Genomic DNA, 18,520 nt, shown 5'->3' with positions numbered 1-18,520 from the left:
GGGATTCCTCTCCTCCTGTCCAAGGCCCTGTTCTGGCTGCACTACATTCCACCCCCCACCCCCAGAGCCCCAAGCTGGGCCAAACCCTGCCCTGTGCCCTGGCTCTGTAACTCTGGGGGAGCCACTTCCTCTCCCTCGGCCTCGGTTTTTTTCTCTGTACAGTGGGCTCATAATTGCACATCCTCTCAGGGTGGACATGGGGCCACCTGGGTGGGGTCAGAGGTCAGCCTGGGGATAGAACCTGGTGTCCCCCTGGCGGGCCTGGCCCAGGAGTAAAGGTGGGCCTTGCAGCCTTCTTGCTTTGAACCTGAAACTCCACCCAGTTTGGCTGGAATGTCTTGGCCTCTGGCCAGTGTGGTGAGCCTGTGGCGTGTCCACTGGGATGAGCCAGCTGGCTGCCGCGTGCATGCCTAGGGTGGAAGTGCCTCCATTCCTGTCCCTTGGCTCAGCCCTTGTGGCCCGGCCCCGAGGGAGGGGTGGAGCAAGAAGACGAGACATTCCTGGGTGTCTCTGACCTCATAGTGCTCTCTGTTGGGTGTCAGTGGGGATCCAGGTGCCCAGCTTAGGCCCCCACCCCACCTCCAGAATGTCTGTACATGTAACTGGGGAAGAAGTCCATGAAGGCCTCCTGGGAGCCAGGTGGGGAGGGGAGAGGCCCATCCAGATGCTGCCCCAATGCCAGCAGTGTGCAGCACACACTGCCTGCGTGGGTGAACGCAGATGTAAAAATCAGGGGGGTGGGGGGCACTTAGGGTCTGTGCTCCTTATCACCACGTGTGGGTTATATCTCAATGAAAAAGTCTAACACAGAATAGTTTGAGTAAAATCTGGGCTTCCCTGGTGGCTCAGATGATGAAGAATCCATCTGCAATGCAGGAGACCCAGGTTTGATCCTCAGATTGGGAAGATCCCCTGGATAAAGAAATGGCAACTCACTCCAGTATTCTTGCCTGTAGAATTTCATGGACAGAGGAGCCTGGTGGGCTACAGTTCCTGGGGTTGCAAAGAGTCAGACACTCTGAGCGGCTAACACATACACACACTGGAAGACAGTAAAAGACAGAGAAGCCTGGCATGCTACAGTCCATGGACTCGCAAAGAGTCAGACAGGACTGAGCGACTGAACAACAATAAATGATAAAATGACAAAATAAAATAGAGCAGAAAGGGTGACCAGCTGGATGCTCTCAGGCTCCTAGCCCTGATGGCCTGTGAGCACTGGTGCCCAAGGCCCCACACCCCAGGTCACTGAGGTCAGACCTACGTGCTGGGGCTGCACGGCTGCTGGGACCTCCCTTGAACTCACAGAGACTGGGGAGACTTAGTCAGACAGAACCGCCTGTTTCCTTGAGACCGGAGGACGGTTTGGAGTTGTGGCTGGAGGCGGTGGCACCAGGGACTGCTGGAGTACCTCTGAGGCAGGTCTGTGTTCAGAGCTGGACCTTCTCCCAGGGAACCAGGGCAGGCAGGAGGTGCTTGTGGCTGCAGCTCCTGGCTAGGTCTGCACGGGGAGAATCCTGTCCCTTGGCCCTGACCTGTATCTCACCCTGGGCCCGCGTCCAGGCCCGGAAGGAGGGTTTCCTGGTTTCGGGGCTGGTTCCCCTCCACACACAATGCATGTCAGGCTGCCCAAGCCCCACCCAGCCCAGACACAGCTTCTCCGGGAGGAGCCCCTCAGCCCCTTGCCTGGGAAGGCTATATCCCATGCATCAGAGCCCCGCTTACCTGCCATGAGCTGGGCCCCAGGACAGTGCAGGCGAATGGGCAGTGGATGCTGGATGCAGACACTGGCCAACATCTCTGGCCACCAGCACCCTCCTGGGCAGCCTAAATGAGGTCCTGTGTGAGATGTGGGTGGTGATAGTGCGGCTTCAAGTTGACCCAGGAGTCAGCTCTACAGCCGTGTAGACCCGGGGTCATGGCATAACCACCCAAATAATGATGGTGACGGTGGTGATGAGGGTGACAGTGATGCTAGTGGAGACAGTGGGGCTGCTGAGGACCCTGACTGCTGTGTCCACTCTGAGCTCCCCAGATGTGTTAACCCTTCAGGGTGGTGCTCTTACCACTGTTCCCACTTTACAGCCAGGAGGAGAGACAGCTAAGTGACTGGCCACACAGTTAAGAGGCAGGAAGAGGGGGCAAGGTCAGCCTGTCATCCTGATGTGATACTGCAAGGCGGGGTGATCTAGAGCACTTGGGGGTGCAGGGGGCAGGAAGAGGTGTAGGTTCTGCAGGCCTGGAGGTACTCAGGGATCCTGATGGGGACCACCCTGCTCAACAGCTGCTGCTCTAAGCCCCTGGGGGCTGCCCCAGGAGGACAGTATCTACAAGTGCCAGGTCCTCCAGCCCCCAACCCCTTCATCCCACCCAGCCTCCAGCCCTTTCCCAACCTGGAGACCCCATAGGAAGCTCAGTAAACAAGTCACCCCTTGGCTGGGGGCCAGAGGTCTGAGGGAGGTGGCCAGCCCCCTAGGCCAGCAGGAAAGTGACTGATGAGCCTGTCCTTGAGCCCCGCCCAGTGATGCCGGCAGGGCTAGATGCAGCTCTTGGGCGCCCCATAGTGGCTGCTGAGGAGAGTACAAGCGGGGACACCTCTCCTCAGTTCCGGACCTCCCGCAGCCTCCAGCCTGAGCAGCTGCCCCCTACCCCAGCCCTGACTTCAGATGACAGGAGCACTGCTGATGGAAGGCCCAACTGGCTCCCTTCAGGGACCACTCGATCCTCTGTCTGTGGGACCTGGGACAGCAGGGTTTCTTCTTATTTTTAAAATTTATTTAAACAGTTTCTTAAAGAGGGGCTCATACAGATTTCACTGCCAGAGGGTGGGGTCAGAGCTTCCTTTTGTAGAACTTGGCCTGAGGAACTCTGGCCCCACCAGGAAGAGACAGTGTTGTCTTCTCTGTGTCCATGCGTGTCTTATAGTATTTAAAATGTTTTTTTATTGTGGTAAAATATATATAAATAAAACTTACTGCCTTGGCCATTAAGCGTGCAGTTCAGTGGTATTAAATACACTCATAATGTTATGCAGCAATCACCACCATCCATCTCTACAACTTTCTCACCTTGTAGAATGGAGCTCTACACCCATTAGACACTAACCCCCACCCCCAGCCCCTGGCCGCTGTTATTCGACTCCTCTAGGCACCTTGTGTAACTGGAATTACACTGTACTTGTTTGTGACTGGCTTATTTTACTTAGCACAACTTCTCAAGTTTCATCCATATGCTTGTCACAATTTCCCTCCTTTTAAAAGATGAACAACATTGCACTGTGTGCACAGACCATATCCGGCTTATCCCGTCACCCACCCATAGACACGTGGGTTGCTTCCATCACAGACTATTGTGAATAATACTGCTGTGAACACGGCTGTACAAATCTCTTCAAGACACCGCCTTCTTTCGGGTAAGTAACCTAGAGGTGGAACTGTTGGATCAGATGGCAGTTCTATTTTTACGTTTTTGAAGAACCACTATACTGTTTTCCACAGCAGCTGTACCATTTTACCTTCCTACCAACAATGCACAGGATTTCAATTTCTCCACAGCCTCAACACTTATTTTTTTTTTCAAATTCATTGTAGTCATTCTAATGGGTGTGAGTGGATTTTGTTACATGTGCAGGTAAAGCAAACTATGGATAAGACACAAAGAGATTAAAAATCCAGCTGACCTTTCTAAAGAGCTGGGAGCAAAAGCAGGATACCAGCACATGTCCCTTGCATTCAAAATCACCAGAGATGGGCAAACCACCTAAGCTACCCTCCAGCCCAATCCCTGGACCCACTCCTACCCTCATCCCATATAATGGGAGCGAACCAGGGAACCTATTACTTGTTTTCACTCCCTCCTACTGCAGCAGGAACCCTGATAAAGCCTTGCCTGAATTTCTTATCTCATCTCGTATCAATTTCTATTGACTAGGGAGGACAAGAAAGGCTTCCCAGATGATGCTAGTGGTAAAGAATCCACCTGCCAATGCAGGAGATCCAGGTTTGATCCTTCAGTTGGGAAGATTCCCTGGAGGAGGCAACCCACTCCAGTATTCTTGCCTGGAGAATTCCATGGATAGAGGAGCCTGGAGGGTTACAGTCCATGCAGTCGCAGAGTCCGAAGCAACTTAGCACACACGCATGTAGGGACGACAAGAACCCTGGTCCATAATACAACCACAAACATAAACACGTGATGTCCGTGCATGTGCTGGGGGTCCTGGAAAGGGCACACATCTCTCCAGCTGAAACCAACAGGGAATGATGACCTTCCTACAGGGCGCGGGCCTCAGTGACCTGAGGCCCAGCTGCCAGAGCTCAGTGGAAGCAACAGCAAACACACTGCCCACTTGAACACTGGTTTCCAGGTATGAGTAGCCTCAGCCCTGACCAGGCCCAGACATTAAATCCTCCCGGACCTGTACAGAAGTTGGCAGTGACTCAAATGGGGCACCTTGAGGCCAGGCCGACCAGGATCATTTGCAGTCGCCACAAGGTGAGCAGACACAGCCCTGGGAGAGCCCTCACCTGTGTGACCTCACGGAGACTTGAGTGGGGGAAGTGAGGTGGGAGCCCAATCTTGGAGGACCGGGAGGATTTGCCGAGTAAGAGGCATCGGGATTTTGGAGGCTCCACTGCCGGGCTCGGCCCTGGGCAGCTGGGGCGGAGGGGTGTACAAGCTCTGGAGTCCACCCCCGAGGGGCCCTCTCTCTCATCTGAAAGATGAAGTCTCAAGGGGGTGTTTCAGCTGAAACGGCGGGGCAAAATCCCAGGATTGCGGGACGGGGGGCTCTGGAGTTAGCTCTGCAGCCTGGAGTTTTTCTATTTTCTTCATTAACAGACCCTCGCACCAGGGACGGGCCTGGCATAGATGCTCTGGGGAGGATGGAGTGGGACTGATGTGGCGGAAGGGTCCTGGGCAGGCCCCGGATAGTGCTGAGCACCCGCTGTGCGGGTTTGACCTGGTTCCGCCACGAGGCGTGGCCGAGCTCCTTTCTAGCTCAGACCCCGGTTTCTGGGGCAGTTGAGTTCCACTTTGGGGAGGAGCCCGTCACCCCAGCCCTGCCACTCCTCCCTCAGGAACCCAGGGCTCGCTCTTGCTCTTATAACCAGCGGCGCTCGTTCTGTGTCCATCTTCGCGGTCCTTGGTTTGGCCCTGGGCTAAGACCCCCGGGGCAGTCTGCAGCTCCCACGTGCTGACAACCCGGCTCGTGTCAGCGCTCCCGCCCTCCCACCCGGGTCGGGTCCTGCTTGGGAGGACTCTGGCCCGGCGATCCCGGCGGCGGGAAGCGCCCACAGGGGCGAAAACCACCGCTGCGAAAACGCGCCAACCTGCGGTCTAGCAAGTTTGCACCAGCCGCCCGCCCAGATCCCTGGGACGCCAGGTTTCCGCCCACCGGAAGCGGAAATGCGTCATAGCGGCGGACCGCGAGGGCGCGCGCGCTCGCTCTCTCTGCGCAAACTCGCGGCGGCGCAGGACCCGGAAGTACTCGTCGCGGCCCCGCCCCGTCCGCCAATAGCGCTGCCGGGGGAAGCGGCGCTTCCTTTCTGCGCTCGCACTCATCGTGGTGCCATCAGGTGGGCTGCGAGGCTGGCGTACTGGCAAGGGGGACGGCGCGGGGCCCGAGGTCGGGAGGGAGGGTGGCATGGGGTCTGGGATCAGTGCAGGAGAACGGCTTTAGGGTCCGGGGTCGGGGGGTGGGGGTACGGCGCTGGGCCCGGGATCGGGACGGTAACATACCCAGGCGCGCGGTGGTCGGGGCTGGGTGGGGAGGGGCGCGCGGACACAGTTCGCCCTTACGAATCCGCCTTGGGGTCCCGCAGACGCTCGCTCAACATGCAGAACGACGCCGGTGAGTTCGTGGACCTGTATGTGCCGCGAAAATGGTGAGCGTCCCTCTCTGCTACCCCTAAACCCCCTCCATCCCCGATCTACATTTCCCTGCTCACTGCGCTCCCCCCGCAGCTCCGCCAGCAACCGTATCATCGGCGCCAAGGACCACGCGTCCATCCAGATGAACGTGGCCGAGGTGAGCTGGGCGGCCGCAGGGCCTACCCGCTGGGTGAGGGGGCGAGGTCGGGCGGACTTGCACGTTGATTCCCAAACCTCAGGTTTCGACCCGAAGGTGCTTGGGCACCTCTTTACGACTCCTTTTCTCAATTTTTAGGTTGACAAGGTGACAGGCAGGTTCAACGGCCAGTTTAAAACCTACGCTATCTGCGGGGCCATTCGCAGGATGGTGTGTGTCTTGGGGCCCCGCGCTTACCTGGTGGGCTTTTGAACCGGAATAGCATCCCCCTCGCTGAGGCCTGAGCGGGTTTGTTGGCGAAATGGATTGGAGCGTGTTGGATCAGATTGTGCTGGTTACCAGCCTCTTCCTGGGGGTAGAAATAGGATGCTCAGGATCCAAGAAAGGGGCCCCCTCACCTTGGAAAACCTCGGAGCTCTCCAGTTGTCACAGGGACCTCCTTGAAACCCTGTCCCCCTCTGCAGAGGCGACCGTCTGCCTGTTGCTAGCTAGTCTCCACTTGGTCCAACCGGTGGGCAGCTGGGCGGGATTTCAGGCCAGAAGGGCAGCTGGTCCCAACGTGCTTTTTCCCCTAGGGTGAATCAGATGACTCCATTCTCCGGCTGGCCAAGGCCGACGGCATTGTCTCAAAGTAAGAGGACTGGAGTTTGGGCATTAGGGCTCAGGATGCTTCAGAAACCAGGTTTTAATGTTGTCCTTTTTTGTTCCAGGAACTTCTAACTGAAGAGGATCCCGGATATGGAATATTTGTTATAAATAAAGTGAAAACCTATTTGCTTCATTGTGTGTGTTTGGCAGCCGGAGGAGGGGGTGGGTGGGCTCTTGGGGGCTCTGGAGTGTTGGGGGTGATAGCTGAAAGACAGTCTATGACACGCGTTGCAAAACCAAATTTTTACTTAAAGCACAAATACATTACTTTTTGCAAACAGATCCTTGACACTTGACAGTGAGGTCAGCCAGCCACTTAGCACACATTAAGTCTATGGTGCCTCCCAGGCACTGAGGGAGTAGCCCCAGGCCCTTGGACACAGGTGTCTGGGGTGACAGTTCAGGCTGACATTTAATGCCTTAAATACTGGCTTCACTTTGAGTACCACACAGTGGCAGCTCTTGACATTAACAAGGACACAACACACTGAAGGGAAGGTTACAGGGCCTGGTGAATGACTGGTTCTCACTATATAAACACTGTACTGCCATTCTAACATCTGTAGGGAAATTCTCAAGATGTGTTCCTCAAAGCTAACTGTAAACCAGCAGGTACATTTTGGAAGTTGGTCCCTTTAGGTGCCTGTAACAGGAGTGTCCTTGAGACAATTGACACCTTCCAGGGTTGCCTGGGGCCTAGCAGCTTCATCCTTCAAGCCCCCTTGGTGCACATCAGAGTTTGGGGGTGTTCTGAGGGGAGGACAGGGAAGAGGCACTCCTCAATAAATAAGGTTGGGTACAGAGTTGAGCTTCGAGCTCCATCCTGCAGTCCCCCCTGGACCTAAGTGAGTGACCAAGGAAGAGCAGCGAGTGGGGTGGGGCAGCTGTCCTGTGCCCCTGCTGGGGTCCCTGTGCCCTCCTGGGCTGGGATCTTGCTGAGCTACTGGTGGTAGAATGCGCTGATGAGGGCTGGCATCTCTTCTGCAGAAGGACCAGTCCACATGGGCAGGATGCAGCGTGGGGCTGCCCCGGCGCCCCTCCAGTGACAGGTTCTTGGGACAACAGTGGGAAGCAGCTTGATGGCCCAGCCGACATGGTCCTTTCTGAGGGCAGCTGGCTGATGAAGGAGAAGATCCAGTCCTAGGTCTTCAGTGTTTATGGTGGGGCAGCAAGTGGAAGAACTGGGTAACATGTAGCCTGGTGAGGTGGGCGAGCTGGACACAGGCCTGCCCTGGACAACGACCTGCCCTTGGGGTCTGCTTGGTGTGACCACTGCTCTGGCCAAGGTGGCTTTCACTTCCTGCCTGGAAGGAAGAAGGCAGAGCCTTTACCCTTGTGAGTAAGATGGTTGAAGTGGTCTGTCTTCCTCCCCACCGGAGGATCAGGTGTGGTTCAGATCACATACTCAGCTAGTTTTTGTTCCCTTAGAAAAAGACCCACAGAACCAAATCCTAAATGATAATAAAATACATTTTCCCCCACAATATTGCTTAGGAAAATCCAAGAACCAGCAATCCAGTCATTCTGAAGGTCCTGGCTGTCATGGGCAAGTGGGGTTTTCCGGTGAGACATCCCTGCGTGGTGCGGACTGGTTCCATGGAGAGGCCAGCTGGGGTGTGTGCCACCCAGGCCCTCAGGACTTCACAGTGACGCGATCCTTGGAAGAACAGAGGTCTGAGAGTAAAAAATGAGATCACAACTAACCAGGAGTCTGTCCTCGTTGGCTTAGGCTGACGCAGAACTCTGCTTGTGGATATGGGGAGGTGGACAGACACCCACCTGGGCTGGGCTGGGCTGGGAGGGGAGCTGGGCTGACGGGGTGGAGGGTTCCACAGTGCTGTCTCCACCTCCGAAAACCCCAAATAGCCGAGATTAATGCTCCAATGGGTTAAGTCCAACAACCCAGCATCTGCAGTGGGGTCTGGAAACCCAGGCCTCCATGAGACACCAGCGTGGTGGCTCCGACAGCAGCAGGAGGCTGGGTGACGCAAAGAGGAGAAGCACGGTGGATTCACCACTGGGCGCAGTAAACCAAAGTCCTGGTGCCAGGGCAGTCGTGGGCACAGGAAAATAAGAAGCACTGACAGAGCCCAGGTCTGTTCAGAGGAACGCAGAAGGGCTCTCAAAGTACCGTGGCGGTGTGGTGTGCTTAGGAATGGAAGCCAGGGTGTGGAGGGGCCACGTCCACACACCGGCCTGGAAAGGTGCCCGAGGAGGCCGGCCGGCTAGAACTGCTGCGTGAGGCGTCTGTAATGAGGTAACACCTGGTTCTCGGGAAGGTAGAGAGCGAGCTCCAAGGCCACGAGCACCGTGAACTCAAAGCCGATGAGATCCCGTCGGTTGAACCGAAACCTTTCTTCTAACTTCTGCATCCAAGAAGAAAGAGGGGTTGAGCCGGGCCCCTCCTCCGGGTCTGGGCCGGGCTGGGGGCGGGGACGGCCCGTACTCACGTCGATGAGCTGCTTCACGTCGCTCTTGCGCAGGTCGCTGCTGATCTTGGCGGCCAGCAGCACGCAGGCGCCGGCGCATAGCTTGCGGTTCTGCTTGTTGAGCTTACCCTGCAATACCAGCTTCTCGAAGTACACATAGGCCATGGACACGGTCACGGGCTCCAAGCCACACTCCTCGGACAGGTTCCGCATCTCTCGTTTCAAACTGCGGGTTTACATGGAGCCACAGACTGTGGGGCTGGGGGGCGTGTCTTTGGGCCCCGGAAAAGCACCCTTTCCTCCCAGAGGGTGCGGCCCAGCACGAGGGCCCATAGCTGGGGTGGTGAGGGGCAGTGGCAGGCTGGTCTTGGTCTCTCCTCGGCCCACAGCACCCGCACTGTCCACAAGGGGACCCCACAGAGGACTGGGTCCCTGTGCTCCTGTGGCAGCGAGGGGACTGGTGTTGGGAGGGAAGGGCAGTGCCAAGGCACCGGGGGAATGTGTGGGCGGCTCGTGTGGGGCCTTGACCTCCTACCCATCAGGTGGGGATGGTCAGTGGCCGGCTTAGGGGCTGTGGGTGCTGGTGTGGGGCCCCCCACAGGTGCGGGCAGGAATAAGACGCCTGACCAAGGAGGTGGCAGGGAGCTGCCAGGATTGGTCGGGCTGGACAGCAGGAGGGTGGGCTGAGGAGGGACGCCTTGGGTTTCTCAAGCTCAGGACTCCATGGGGGATGGGAGAGAAGGGCTGAGCTGGCTGGGCTGTGGGCACAGGGACACCGCAGACTTGGGGACGACCAAGGCCGCCTCACCTCCTGATCTTGCTCAGTGTCAGTCTGATGTGGGGGAATTTCTCCCGGAAGGTCTCGTTCATGTCCTTCTTGAGGTCGGAGGGCTTCACGTACTCAATCACCGTGGTCTGCAGCAGAGAAGACCATCCCCATGCAGCTTGGGGGCACCCGCCCGGCCAGGGGAGGCGGCTGCACGCCCCCTCAGTGCTGACCCCTCAGCCGCCCCCAGGGCGACGCCCCTACCATGTAGGACGCGAAGATGAGCACACGCTTGTGCTTGCCGCAGGGCCACTGAGGGTCATCCAGCAGGTTGGGGTTGTACTCCAGGGCATCCCCTGCATCGGCCCCTGTGGGCAGAGGGCAGCCCTCACCCACCACGAGCCCGGAGCTTGGGTCAGCGGTTATGCCAACCCCAGCCTGGGGTAGGACCTGTCAGCGCCAGGGAGCAGCTGGGTGGAGGGTGTCATTGTGGGACAAGGAGAATGGGGTTCAGGGGCTCCAGGTGTGGTCCTCTCTCCTGGGGCTGGGTGGGAGGAAGGGTGTCCTGATGATGAAGGACCCCTGGAGCCATTGGTGGGGGCCCCACTCTCCTGAGAGGTCATGGCCAGCCTCCTCCCCAAGCCTGGACTAAGGACCATGGGCTGGGATGTGACACCGGGGCCACCTGCCCTGCCCCTGGTCAGGGCCCTTGACTACCTAGCTCCGAGCTGACTGGCGCTGCCCTGGGTGGGATGGGTTTGCATCGGGACCCCAGCAGAGTGCGGGGCACACTGGGGCGGGGCTGAGGCGTTGGGCCGTGGCTGTCTGGCTTGAGCGTGACCAGGGCGTTGGTGGGGTACAGGAACTTGGCGTAAGATACAACCTGGAAAGGCAGTGCGTTGGGTTCAACCCTGCTGCCCCGTCCAAGACGAGAGGTCCAGTAAGCTCCCTCCCGGCCACCACAGCTCCCACTGCCTAGGACTGATGCTGCTCACTCCCTCAGAGGTTCCAGAATGCCCCATCCTTCACTGGGATCTGCAGCTGGAACTTCTCCTGGCCCAGGAGTCCTGAGCCCCTCACTCTCACTACTAGAGCCGATCTTGTCACCCAGCCCCACAAGGCCACCAGACCATCTGCACAGGCTGTGTGGCCTCCTCCCACGGGACCTCACACTTAAGAGGATTTCAGTCAAACACATCTTTGAGTCTACTTTCCCGGAAGACATGCATAAGCCCTGTGCCCCCACCAAGTATAGCGCCAGCTCCCACCTTTCCATCTGCCCCCAGCTCAACGCCTTCCAACTGGAAGACCATCTCGGAAGACACAGAAACGCCGCCAGATGGGTGCCTCTGCTTCTGGCTGTCCACTCTCAGGTCACTGCAACGCATAGGATGGTACACAGCTGCCACTCCCCACTGCCGACCTCGCGCAGACTGGGAGCTGAGCCCAAGGCTGGCAGCACCCCCACCTCTGTACCCTTGAGCAGGAATGTCCCAGGTACCTATGTCTAGCAGCATCTCCCAGAGAACCAGGACCCACAGGGCCTTTGGAGTCCCTGAGAAGTTTCAGCAGAAGCTGGTCTGCTGGCCCCTGGGTGAAGCTGCGAGAGTGTGGAGCCCCCGCTGGGTGGGGGTTAGCCGCTCACCTGACTCGCAGGCCTTCTCCATACGGCAGGACTGAGAAGGCCGCGCACAGGGACCGTCTGGCGCAGATCAGCACAATCCTGCAGGAGGGACGGGTGAGAACAGGGCAGCTGGCATTTCCCAGGAGACCCCTTCCCACCAGGATTAGGACTGGGCTTTGTCCCAGGGGTCAGGGGACGCCCAGCTAAGGGGGCCCAGTGGCCAGGGTTGGTCCGTCTGGCTGCCCAGCTTTCGCCAGTTTTTCTGGTTTAAGAAGGGCGTTGTGCATCATCCCCTCAGTAAGTGTGGCCCTTCCACATGATGCACAACACTGCAGGCAGGGTGGAAGCCGGAGGCCAGGTCATCCAGGAGAGGACAGGCTGTGCAGGAGCGCAGAGGCATGTCCCGGAGGACTGGCTGGTTGAAGGAGCCAGTCTCCAGGCATCCCAGGAAGACAGGAGCCTAAGAGCATCAGGAAGCCCCAAGTTCCACATCCCGAGCCAAAGTGGCCCGAGAGGGGCCCTATGTGGGGCACATGGCAGGAAGGCTGGCCTTTCCTCCCTCTGGGCACAGCTCTGCCTGGCCCAGCCCCAGTCCAGCAGGGAGGACGATGGTAGGAGACCCCTTTCCTGGCCAGGCTAGCACTCAGTCGGCCTGGGGCCTGCTTCTAAGCACCAGACGGAGCCCGTCATGGGGACAGTGTTGGGGGTTCTGGACTGTCTGAGCTGTGGCCACCAGGGGGAAGACTCAGCACTCCCCAAGTAGGGCTACCTGGTGGGTACCTGGGCACGGCCTCCAGCAGGAAGGGGTTGCTCAGGGTCAAGACAATGGCCTCAGGGCCAGGAGGGTGGGGCGTGAGGGACATGGGGCACCAGGGACCAGGCGACTCCCACACAGGGCCTCCGAGGGCTATGTGCCCGGCTCAGGGAAGCCAGGTGCCCTCTGGGTTTCCTTCTCCCCACTGTGTTCTCAACGTTCAGCATTTCTATTCAAGACCAGTCTACTGGGCGGCCCCTCGCCCAGGACGTGCTGTGGACCTTGGCACTCAGGGAATATGAATGGAGGTGGGTGGGAGGGAAGGAGGGTCCACTTCCAAGGGGACAAGGGATGGGCTGTGGGGATAAGTCTCCTGAGCTGAAGGAAGGCAGGGCTGCTGACATAGGCAGGACGAGGTCCCACGGGGCTGGAGGGAGGACACGGTGGGCCGTGCGCCTGCACCTGCTGTTCCTGGTGTCGTACTGCCGCATGTTCTTGATGAAGTGTGTCTTCTTCAGGCCTTTGTGTCTTGGCGATCCGGATATGTGTTTGGTTCTGCAGGTGAAAAGCAGGTCACTCTGCCCCTCCTAGACCCATCCTGGCCCCAGGAGAGAGGTGGGGGACACAGGCGGGCTCCTTACCTTTGACCCGAGGGACATCCCACTGTGTCTTCCAGAAACTCGAGGGAGCAGCGTTGGGACGCCACACGTCTTCTGTGAGGAGGACAGAAGAGCCCCAGGGTGCGGGGCCTCAGGGGGCAACCCCAGGCTGCCCCGGTACTGGGCTCTGTTCTTGGGGAGGGGACCCAGGCCATGGGCCAGAAGCAGGTCTGCAAGCAGACCTGAGTGCTGGGCAGGGTCACCCGAGGCCAGAAGAGCCTGAGGTGGGGCGTAGTGCTGAGAGGAAAGGCTGGGCGTGCCCTGGTCTGCCCGCCGCCTCTCAAAGCTCAGCCTAGGGGTCCCGAGAGCTCCCTTGGGCCTAGGAATGGGGTGAGACAGATCATGCGTGCCCACAGCAGGCTGCAGGCGGAAGTGCTTCCAGAAGGGATCTGGTGGAAGCCAGGGAAGGGGACACCGGGGCCTGGCGGTGGCTCTGCAGGGCTGAAGGGCAGACGAGCACATGTCCTGCCAACCCGCTCTGCCCATCTTGGTGTGTGGAGCTACCATTAGCACTGACACAGCTTGCTCAGTCCCCAGCCAGGGACACCCAGGAGCCCTTCCCCCCCAGCCAGGCCACCCTCACTGCCCCCCACTCCTGTGCCAGCCCTTCTCCTGCCTCAGGGCCCTCACCGGGGTTGTTCTCTCCATCTGGATCCTCCTTCTCTAGGTCCTCCCATGGCTACATCCCCCTCAACTGGATGCTCAGCTCTCATGTGGCCCTCATCCTCCCACGGGCAGCAGCCCTGGCATCACCCGTGATCCTGGGACTGAGTCTCAGGGACTGTCCATTCCTGCCTGTTGCCCAGCAACTGGGAACGCCCCAGGTAGGGGCTGGGTAAGCACTGACCCACAGTTGGTGATGAGGCAGGACCTGCCCTGCCCTGAGACGGTGCCCTGCTGGAGGTGGACATGCAGGAAGGACCTGAGCCAGGCAGCGAAGCCGGCCCAGTGGAGACCGGACCATCCCTGGGGAGGTGTGTGCATTGCGTCCCGCGGGCGGGCTCAGAGGCCCCAGGAGCAGTCCCGCGTGGCTTTCTCAGGCTGTCTTCCTCAGGTAATTTCCCAGGTGAGGCCCAATGGCTCCTGCACACCTGGGACCTCACTGACAGGGCCTGGGCCAGCGGCAGTCTCCATGGAGGCGCCCGGCAGATGCCATGGGCCCTTGGGGGCACAATCAGCGCACACACCCCAGAGCCTAGAGGCTGCTTGGCCTCTGACCTGGCTCCTCCTGCTGGTCTCGGGTCCCTGCAGGAGAGGCCTCTCCCCTCAGCAAGCTGAGCACCTGAGCCCAGCTGGTTTCGTGCACCGCTGTCTTCACTGTTGTCTCCTTTTATCTTTCCTTGTTTTAAGCATCTTACACATCAAGTCAGTCCTCACAGCACTCAGTGTACAGGGGCCAAACTGAGGCACAGAGCCGGTGCGGGCGGGCCTGGGAGCTGCATCCCACGAGCTCTGAGCACCAGCCTCCACCACCAGACTCTTCCACCTGCTGCCCTCCTGACCACAGCAGGGGCACTGGAATCAAGGCCGCTGTGTTCTCAGGGCTCTTTCCCTGAACCTGGCCGGTGCCTGGGTGCAGAGACAAGGATAGCGCTGACAATGGCACCGCGAATTCTGAGCACAGAACAGGCCAGCCAAGTGAGGGGCTGCTGCCTTCCTGCCTCCCTCCACCCTCCCACTCCAGAGGAGAGGCCCGCAGCCTGAGGGAAGCCAAGAGCCCTGCTGGGATGAGGCTTTACAAGATTGCCAGAGGGAACCCTGCTATTGCATGAAGCTGCCAGGCTTTCCACGGGGGAGGGGAGTGCGACGCGCGGCAGAGGAGGAGGGCACAGTGGCCTGGTGGGGCAGGCGGAGCACCTGAAAGCCCGCTTCTGACCAGCTGGGGAAGCCCGGAACCTGCCAAGTGTTAAGTGACCATGGTGTTGATATGAAAAGAAAATTCTAGGGAGTCTGAAGTTCGAGGGAAGAAGATAAGGGTTCTGAGGATTCACTCCCTGGCTCTGCGAAAAAGCCACACCAGACTATGAGCATGCCCTGGACAACCTGGACGTAACAAGTCTCCATTCCCTGGCCCTGGTCTTGCCAAGCCACCCTTGCTGAGCCTGGCCATCCATCTGATTTCGCAACAGCCCCTCTGGCAGGTAGTACTTAACACAAACCCATTTCACAGGGAAGCGAACTGAGGCTCAGAGAGGCGGTTCCACCTGCTCCAAGTCACAGAGCTCACGAGTGGTGAAGTCAGAATTCCAACCAGGTCTGTTCCCAGAGCCTGGCTCAGACCACCCCTCTTATGACACAGACTTTGAGAAAAGACCCTAGAACTCTCTCCATGCCCAGAACAAGTGTCCCTTGAAGCCCACAGCCAGTAGATGGCAGCCCACTTCGCTAGGCCAGCCACCCTCCCACACTCAGCAGCGACTATCCACGGCCCTGCCTCTGGACCCCCAGAGCACAGAGAAACGGACAGCGCCCACCCCAGGGGCCCTCCATCCGTCAGACCCAAGGGCAGGGCCCTGGGCTCGGGAGCAGAAACCAAGGCGGGGCAGAGTCTGCGTGGGCAGGTACGGCCTGAAGGGCAGGAAGGACATCTGACCAGGGATGTGAAGGCCAAGTGGGAGGGAGGGCCTCACACAGCGGACAGCCGTGCCACTCTGCCCTAGAGTGGCTTGAAGGAGACCCGGTGTGACCAGGGAACTGTCCTTGGGTTGAGGGCCTCCAGGAGACAGGACCACTTTGTGGGAGAGTCTGCCAACCGAGGACAAGCAGGCTTTGGGGCTGTTTTAAAGTGGGCTGACTTCCACCAAGAAAACAGTGTTTTCTCCTCTCAGTCCCGTCGGGTAAGCAGCCCCATCTCCCTGGGTACATGGTACACTTACTGCCACTTTTGGGACAAACAGACCACTCTGTCCCAACCAGCCCCCGGCCCCCGTCAGAGCCCTGGCGAGGCTCATCTGTGGACAGGATCAGGCTTTTTAGCCTGTGCAGATGCAGCTCTTACTGAAGTCTACCTACGCAGTGTGACAGTGGCCTCAGGGCCACTCAGAAGGACTCCGAATGTAGAGTCAAGAAATCTAGCAACAAGCACCATACCCTGGCCTCCACCTCCCAGCCGAAGTCCCTCAGAAGAACCCATCACCTGGAACTGCCTGAGGACCAGGGCTGCAAGGCAACGACAGCCAGTGCAGCCGTCATGACCTCCAGGTAAGAAGAGCCTCTGGACACCAGGGGACTGCGGTGAGTTCAAGGTCTTGGCCCACCCACGTGCGGCACCAGCTGCAGGACTCTGCACACCTCCAGGGCCTGTGAAAGGGTCTCTGGGGGAAGGAAGTGGGGTGTCCGGCAGCCACACGTGTGGGCAGGGGGCACAGACTAGAGGGGCAGGGCTCGGGGTTGGGGAGGCTCTGAGATGGGTGAGGGGCAGGGGAAATGCCTGCGACTTGGGATGTGATGGGCCCGGGGACGCTGAGCTCAGAGAGGACAAAGGAGGAGAGGGTGATGGGGGGGCTCCAGAGACCAGCAGCTGTGGGCTGGGAGTCTGGCCGGATGTGGGAGACTCTGGGGAGAGGTCACAGTGCAGGAAAGACCCCTGGCCCACAGCGGGGTTTGCCCAGTTCAAAGAACAAAGGGGAACGTATGGTGGATGTTTGTGAGTCCCTGTGTCCAGTGAACTGATAAAATGGGCGGGGGAGGGGTGTGTGTGTGTCTGGACCGGACAGGGCTCCGTGTCTGGGGGCTGGCAAGGGTTGAGGGAACCCTGACCCTGTATTCAGGGGTGGCAGGATTAAGAGGACCATGACCCTTAAGTCTGGGGATCAATAAGGCCCAAGGAAACCCTAACATCCATGTAAAGGGGGTTGACAGATCCCAGAAGACCCTTGACTCTGACACCTTAGGCTGGGGAGGGGCCCAGGCAAGACTCCCTTCTGGGGCTGGCAAGACCCAGGAAACCCTAAGTCTCTCTCCCTCACTGACAGGGCCCAGGACACCCCAACATGTGTCTGGGGCTCACAGAGGACCAGGGTCACCTCCTGATCTCCAAGTCCTATGCTGATAGGTCACTTCAGCCCTGTGTCACGGGCTGATCCTGGTTTTCCGTAGGTCACCTCAGCCCCATGTTATGCACTGAGCCAGCCCACGGCCACCTCGCCATCCTGCCACTGAGCTGATGGCCCCAGGTCACTCCGACCCTATGTCCTGGGCTGCCAGGCCCCTAGGCCACCTCAAGCTCTGCCAGGGCCACTCCACTGACCCGGAGCCCAGTGACCCCAACCCTGAACCCTGGGTGACTGCCAGGTGACCCCGACCCCCGCGCTGACCCAGCCTCGGGCCACTCCGCCGCCCCCAGGCTCCAGGTGACCCGGGCCGCACTCACCTTTGGCGCTGCCCGTCCAGGCCCAGGCCGAGGCCGAGGCCCAAGCCGGTGGGCGCGGGAGCGGGGCTGAGCAGGCTCTGGGGCGCTGAGGTCCTGCCTCCGGGCCCGGGCAGGGGCAGGCCGGCGGGGGGCGCGGGCGGCGGCGGCGGAGGAGGAGGCGGCGGCGCCGGAGGCTCGCGCGTCTCGGCGGGCGGTGGCGGCGGCGGTGGGGGCTTTTCGCCCCCGGGGCCCAGGCTCGGGGGCCGCCCGTCCAGGGAGATGTTGTTGAGGAAGAAGAGCGCGGCCTGGCGGCGCCGCGAGTCCCCGCGCCTCCGCAGCGCCTGCGGCGCTACCCGGGCGGCGGGACCGGGGGACGTGCCCGGCGCTCCACCCGCCGCAGCTGCGGCCATCCTCCGACTGAGCCCGCCGCCCGCCGGCCGCCGCCCGCCCGCTCGCGCACGCGCCCGGGCCCGCCGCCGATTGGCCGGGGCGCGCTCGCATGCAAATATATCGCCATCGCGCCCGCCCATTGGCCAGCGCGGGGGCGTGGGGGGGGCGCTCCCCTGGGTCCTAGAGGCTGTTCTCATGCTGCCCTGGGGAGCCAGGAGCCGCGAGTCTGTCTGCTTCTGGGCCCGCGAGGCCTGACTCGGGGCGAGTGGCGGCGTCGCCGCGGGTTCGAGTCCCCGGCTCGGAAGTCGCGGCCCCGGGACTCCAGAGCTCTATTCCTTTTGCTGTGCTGCGGCATTCGTGGTCAGCCTCCGTCGAGCCTGTCTTTAGGCTCCACTTCCGCTCTCAGGGTGTGTGTCTTTGCGGGGGGTAGGGCTGAGGTGCAGGACTGGAGCTGTGGCAACCGGCATCAGAGTTCTGGGCGGCCCCTCGAGGAGCTCCAAGAATGACCGTTGATGCCACCTGGTCTCCAGCGACTGAAGACCGCAGGCCGGAGGGGAGAAGGCACCTGCCTGGGGTGGCAGGCAGGGTGATGCTGGAGCTTGAGCCCCAGGCAGAGTCCTGCACTTTCGTCCCTCAGCAGCAAAGTGACCTTGAGTCTGCGGGGTACCAGGCCTTCTGTTCCCGGCCCAGACTCCAGAGCCAATGGCTTCATGCTCAGGAGCCCACCTGCGTCTTGCAGGACAGGGTTGTATAGCCACCTGTATGCCACTGGCCTGCTCTGTCCAGCTTTCTGCCTGTAGGTTTACTCATCCTTAAAGTGGGGACAGTGACTGCGACCTCAGGGTATTGTCAGGGCTGAGTGGCTCACCCA

General features: G+C 59.8%; 2 protein-coding genes across 2 annotated transcripts; one reads left to right on the top strand and one right to left on the bottom strand.

The window, feature by feature from the left end:
- Positions 1 to 5,480: 5,480 nt before the first annotated feature.
- On the top strand, positions 5,481 to 6,809 carry RPS21 (ribosomal protein S21). Its single transcript, XM_043479690.1, has 6 exons — positions 5,481 to 5,576; positions 5,823 to 5,885; positions 5,965 to 6,028; positions 6,167 to 6,238; positions 6,604 to 6,659; positions 6,739 to 6,809. Exons 2-6 carry the CDS (start codon positions 5,836 to 5,838, stop codon positions 6,746 to 6,748), a joined length of 252 nt encoding a protein of 83 aa, XP_043335625.1. The 5' UTR covers positions 5,481 to 5,576; positions 5,823 to 5,835; the 3' UTR covers positions 6,749 to 6,809.
- A 95-nt stretch (positions 6,810 to 6,904) lies between these two features.
- On the bottom strand, positions 6,905 to 17,722 carry CABLES2 (Cdk5 and Abl enzyme substrate 2). The gene is made up of 10 exons (XM_043479689.1): positions 17,281 to 17,722; positions 12,891 to 12,962; positions 12,712 to 12,804; positions 11,517 to 11,594; positions 11,140 to 11,248; positions 10,589 to 10,754; positions 10,136 to 10,239; positions 9,914 to 10,020; positions 9,127 to 9,331; positions 6,905 to 9,042 (listed from the first exon to the last, which is right to left on the bottom strand). The coding sequence occupies exons 1-10, from the start codon at positions 17,667 to 17,669 to the stop codon at positions 8,902 to 8,904; spliced, it is 1,464 nt and encodes a 487-aa protein (XP_043335624.1). The 5' UTR covers positions 17,670 to 17,722; the 3' UTR covers positions 6,905 to 8,901.
- Between the last annotated feature and the right edge of the window lie 798 nt (positions 17,723 to 18,520).

The sequence above is a fragment of the Cervus canadensis genome, chromosome 10, assembly GCF_019320065.1.
Source record: "Cervus canadensis isolate Bull #8, Minnesota chromosome 10, ASM1932006v1, whole genome shotgun sequence".
NCBI classification, from domain to species: Eukaryota; Metazoa; Chordata; class Mammalia; order Artiodactyla; family Cervidae; genus Cervus; species Cervus canadensis.
This window is presented reverse-complemented; position numbering and strand designations above follow the sequence as displayed.

What these genes read in the sequence shown, in the direction of transcription:
- RPS21 (XM_043479690.1), top strand. Translation starts at nt 5,836, where the DNA reads ATGCAGAACGACGCCGGTGAGTTCGTGGACCTGTATGTGCCGCGAAAA. An exon ending in CTGTATGTGCCGCGAAAATG is followed by an intron (nt 5,886 to 5,964) that starts GTGAGCGTCCCT and finishes CTCCCCCCGCAG; the next exon opens with CTCCGCCAGCAACCGTATCA. An exon ending in TCCAGATGAACGTGGCCGAG is followed by an intron (nt 6,029 to 6,166) that starts GTGAGCTGGGCG and finishes CTCAATTTTTAG; the next exon opens with GTTGACAAGGTGACAGGCAG.
- CABLES2 (XM_043479689.1), bottom strand. Translation starts at nt 17,669, where the DNA reads ATGGCCGCAGCTGCGGCGGGTGGAGCGCCGGGCACGTCCCCCGGTCCC. An exon ending in CTGGACGGGCAGCGCCAAAG is followed by an intron (nt 12,963 to 17,280) that starts GTGAGTGCGGCC and finishes TCCTCCTCACAG; the next exon opens with AAGACGTGTGGCGTCCCAAC. An exon ending in ACGTGAAGCAGCTCATCGAC is followed by an intron (nt 9,043 to 9,126) that starts GTGAGTACGGGC and finishes TCTTGGATGCAG; the next exon opens with AAGTTAGAAGAAAGGTTTCG.